At 34.2% G+C, this 5,000-nt stretch overlaps 1 protein-coding gene across 1 annotated transcript in view; it reads left to right on the top strand.

Annotated features, from left to right (window-relative positions):
- LOC119598317 (protein O-linked-mannose beta-1,2-N-acetylglucosaminyltransferase 1-like) overlaps positions 1-5,000 on the top strand; it is a 26,759-nt gene that overhangs the window by 17,107 nt on the left and 4,652 nt on the right. Inside the window, exons 4-8 of the mRNA XM_037947977.1 lie at positions 121-356; positions 769-921; positions 1,232-1,330; positions 4,447-4,713; positions 4,879-5,000. The exon at positions 4,879-5,000 is cut by the window's right edge and continues 52 nt beyond it. Coding sequence (XP_037803905.1) covers positions 121-356; positions 769-921; positions 1,232-1,330; positions 4,447-4,713; positions 4,879-5,000 — 877 coding nt within the window. The remainder of the gene's footprint in view (positions 1-120; positions 357-768; positions 922-1,231; positions 1,331-4,446; positions 4,714-4,878) is intronic.

Raw genomic sequence — 5,000 nt, 5'->3', positions numbered from 1 at the left:
TTGAATATAAACCACTGTTCATGACAAGATAAACCACTGGTCATTGTTATTGTTTTACTTATAAAGTGTACTGAATATTATTACTTAATTCATTCATTCATGTATTTTCTTCAATCATAGTGTGATTCAAAAAGATATAAATAATGGAGGCCGAGGGATGAACATGGTGGTGGTAGACTCTCATCGCATGAAAGCAGTAAATGCCCGGCGCTTTGACACATATGCTATGGACTCCAGTGAGATGGAGCTCTTTCTGATGCGGGAAGTGCGAGATGGAGACATCCTTATCGGCTTGACATTTGATGAAGCTTCAAGAAATTTGGGAGCAATGGCAAAGAATTTGCTTGCTGACTTAGGTAATTGTTTTGTCATTTCTTTTTATGTATTTATTTATATTATATATAATAAAGTACATATACTAGGTAAAGGCTTTTTAAAAACTTGTTTTGGAAGATCATATTTGCTTCCAGTTTATTTGTAATACTCTCCATACCAAAAGATAGGACAAGATTACAGTATGTTGAAAAAAAAGAAAGAGCGTAAGGATACCTTATAAAGGTAGTCATAGGGCATACACTGCTGGCATTTGAATGCTTTGAGGTATATTTAATGCAGTTATCATCTGACAATCAAAGTCTGAGTTGCTTGTGTCATCAATAAGCATAGAAAAGTACTGCATGCCAAAATTAATATTTAAATGGACCAGTATTTTGATGTGAGATGAGAAATAGTGATTGGTCTAAAGTATCACTTATAATTTTCCATTAGGGAGCAGTCAGATCCAGAATCTGCAGTTTCGGGATCAGTGGTACACGGTAACACAGCGGGGCATAGACGGCTTTTCCCCTTATGAGACGCTGAAACCTTCCAAAGGGGGATTGTGGTCTCCTATTGATGAACACTTTTGCGTGCCACGGCAGTGTAAGTTTGTCTGTTATCATCTTTTTATGTATCAGAATTGATTTAGATTAAAGTTGTACAGCCAAAAAAAAACATTATTTATTGAATTGGACTGTTTTTTTGGTGTAAAGGAATATTACATGATATGAATATTTTTCCAGCTCCATGTGTGTGCTACATCTTGTTCATTTGTTTCTTTTCATAAACAAGTAAATAGGTTGTGCCAGGATGTTCTTGGAATTGCAAGCAGAAAATATCATTAGTTGTGCATGCAGTTTGTATGTTTAAGTAGCTTTTGATACAGTTAGATTGATGCTTGATGCTTTTGCAGTGAAAGGTAGGAAAATTATGCCTGATCCCAATGTGATGCAGAATGATGCAAGGGCCAAATTCTGCAAGGAACACACATACATTGCAGAGTTCTGTTCAGGTATGTGGTTAAACAGAAAAAATTAAGTAATTGTTATTGATGTGTACAGTTAATATTCATTTCGTTATTAGTTGCTTTTATTATTTTAATTATTGCTTTTAATTATCATGTTATTATGTTATCCTTTTCTTGATTTATATATATATAAGGATAATTCCTCTCCTCACTATAACTGTTATTAATGTTTACTTGTTATAAGAATGATGTCTATGATTGGAGTATTGATAATAGAAATTGAAATAATCTGTGACTCTGTGACTTTGTGAAAAAAGGTAGTTAGATTGTGTAATAATTTATTTTTTTAAATAACATTTTGAAGATAACAGGGAATAACATGTGTATTGTATGTATAATGAAAGTTGCTATTTATTTATTTATTTCAGTATTGGTGTTCCGTCATGTGGGCTCCCTTGGCATTGCCATTTTTGTTTGCTTTGGACTCTATGGGATTTACGAGTTCTTTTTTGAGGAACTTCCCACACACAAGGTTGAGTTTTATCAAGCCAACACTACAGCACCATTTCCATTTAAAGGTGAGATATATGTTCATCCAATTTTTTACATCTGAACTCTATGCACCTTTATTGTATTCATATTATGTATACTTGGTTTATTGTGAAGGAAATAGTTTAACTCTACATTTTGCTTAACACAGCCTGAAGTGAATGTGGAATATATTCTGTTGTGTCAGTCAGCCTTGATATGACTGTATATCATACATAGACAGCTAGATAATTGATCATGTGCAGGAAAGAAGATAAAGGCTTTATCTCTGCAGTGTTCTGATTTGAGGTATAATACATGCTTGCCAGAAACTCAGATCAGCCTCTTAGTAGATATATAATTAATCATTATTTTTTTTATCACTTATGTGAATTATTACTGTTGGGTGATGTCATATTATCATATTATCTATTTCTAACTGTGGGGATGATTAGTTAGTTGGTAAAGGCAAAATATACCAGTGCTTCTGAACAAGATTTTTATATCCCCTCTTTTTTGCAGACCATGGAGAACGGGTAGTTTCACAGTACATGCAGGTTGGAGAGATCCTTCCCAATTGTGGTCTTGATTTTGTCTGTCCACATAATCACTTCCCAGTGCACATCTTCAGTGGGAAAGGCAAAGATGACATGCCAAAAATCTGTGTTTCAGGAAAATAGTAAGTTGTTACTAATTTTGGGGGCATTAAGTGACAAAATACAAGGCACTGTTTTTGTATAGATATTCATAGTGTGTTCATTGAATATAAACCACTGTTCATGACAAGATAAACCACTGGTCATTGTTATTGTTTTACTTATAAAGTGTACTGAATATTATTACTTAATTCATTCATTCATGTATTTTCTTCAATCATAGTGTGATTCAAAAAGATATAAATAATGGAGGCCGAGGGATGAACATGGTGGTGGTAGACTCTCATCGCATGAAAGCAGTAAATGCCCGGCGCTTTGACACATATGCTATGGACTCCAGTGAGATGGAGCTCTTTCTGATGCGGGAAGTGCGAGATGGAGACATCCTTATCGGCTTGACATTTGATGAAGCTTCAAGAAATTTGGGAGCAATGGCAAAGAATTTGCTTGCTGACTTAGGTAATTGTTTTGTCATTTCTTTTTATGTATTTATTTATATTATATATAATAAAGTACATATACTAGGTAAAGGCTTTTTAAAAACTTGTTTTGGAAGATCATATTTGCTTCCAGTTTATTTGTAATACTCTCCATACCAAAAGATAGGACAAGATTACAGTATGTTGAAAAAAAAGAAAGAGCGTAAGGATACCTTATAAAGGTAGTCATAGGGCATACACTGCTGGCATTTGAATGCTTTGAGGTATATTTAATGCAGTTATCATCTGACAATCAAAGTCTGAGTTGCTTGTGTCATCAATAAGCATAGAAAAGTACTGCATGCCAAAATTAATATTTAAATGGACCAGTATTTTGATGTGAGATGAGAAATAGTGATTGGTCTAAAGTATCACTTATAATTTTCCATTAGGGAGCAGTCAGATCCAGAATCTGCAGTTTCGGGATCAGTGGTACACGGTAACACAGCGGGGCATAGACGGCTTTTCCCCTTATGAGACGCTGAAACCTTCCAAAGGGGGATTGTGGTCTCCTATTGATGAACACTTTTGCGTGCCACGGCAGTGTAAGTTTGTCTGTTATCATCTTTTTATGTATCAGAATTGATTTAGATTAAAGTTGTACAGCCAAAAAAAAACATTATTTATTGAATTGGACTGTTTTTTTGGTGTAAAGGAATATTACATGATATGAATATTTTTCCAGCTCCATGTGTGTGCTACATCTTGTTCATTTGTTTCTTTTCATAAACAAGTAAATAGGTTGTGCCAGGATGTTCTTGGAATTGCAAGCAGAAAATATCATTAGTTGTGCATGCAGTTTGTATGTTTAAGTAGCTTTTGATACAGTTAGATTGATGCTTGATGCTTTTGCAGTGAAAGGTAGGAAAATTATGCCTGATCCCAATGTGATGCAGAATGATGCAAGGGCCAAATTCTGCAAGGAACACACATACATTGCAGAGTTCTGTTCAGGTATGTGGTTAAACAGAAAAAATTAAGTAATTGTTATTGATGTGTACAGTTAATATTCATTTCGTTATTAGTTGCTTTTATTATTTTAATTATTGCTTTTAATTATCATGTTATTATGTTATCCTTTTCTTGATTTATATATATATAAGGATAATTCCTCTCCTCACTATAACTGTTATTAATGTTTACTTGTTATAAGAATGATGTCTATGATTGGAGTATTGATAATAGAAATTGAAATAATCCTGTGACTCTGAATGTAAAAGTGGAGTTGGATCTTTCTCTTAATTTAATTCCAATGACTGTGTGTAGAAAAAGATTTGAATGAGAATTAATATTTTTACTGTACAATATATGCACATGACTAGCTTTGATTATATCTTTGTCAAAAATACATGTATTTCTGGCAAATATATAATCGTACCTTTTTCTACATTTGTCATAATGAACATTGTTCATGCAAAAACTTTGTGAAATTTCCTCATTGAGACCTTAGAATAATTTAAACTAAAATTTAAATTTTCATGTTGTTCACTTCTTGCAGTTGATCAGCGTAATACACCCCTCAGACCTGCAATACTAACTAATCGGCAATTGGTTGGAAGTCCCATGTTCTCAACCCCAATTATGGTGATTGCTGGAGAGTCACTCTCCTCACTCACTCTCACCTTGGAGACCATCTTGAGTCAGCCAGGAATTCAGCCACGATATGTGGTGGTTATCTACAATCCAGAGCTTGTTAAAGATGTGCCAGAACTATGCAGGCTGTTTGGTTTCAGTTACAAGGCTATCAGTGAAAAACATTACTTTAGTAAGTAGTGTTGAGTTAGAGAGCAGATGCTTTTTATGGGCAATCAAATATTTGATTTTAATTTATATGTCCCTTAAGTTTTAGAATGTCATATATGGCCATTAAGCTAATACACAAGGTAGTGAAGAAGAGCTATATTAAGGACAAAATTTTTTGCCTCAACAGAGATTTTAGAGCTGACCTTTGAAACTGCTCATGCCCTTTTCCCGGGATCATTGTATGTGACGGTTCTGGAAGAAGGTCTCTTGCTGTCACCAGACTTCCTTGCGTACTCAGCTACCGTCCTG

Source organism: Penaeus monodon, chromosome 41 (genome assembly GCF_015228065.2).
Source record: "Penaeus monodon isolate SGIC_2016 chromosome 41, NSTDA_Pmon_1, whole genome shotgun sequence".
NCBI lineage: Eukaryota > Metazoa > Arthropoda > Malacostraca > Decapoda > Penaeidae > Penaeus > Penaeus monodon.
This window is presented reverse-complemented; position numbering and strand designations above follow the sequence as displayed.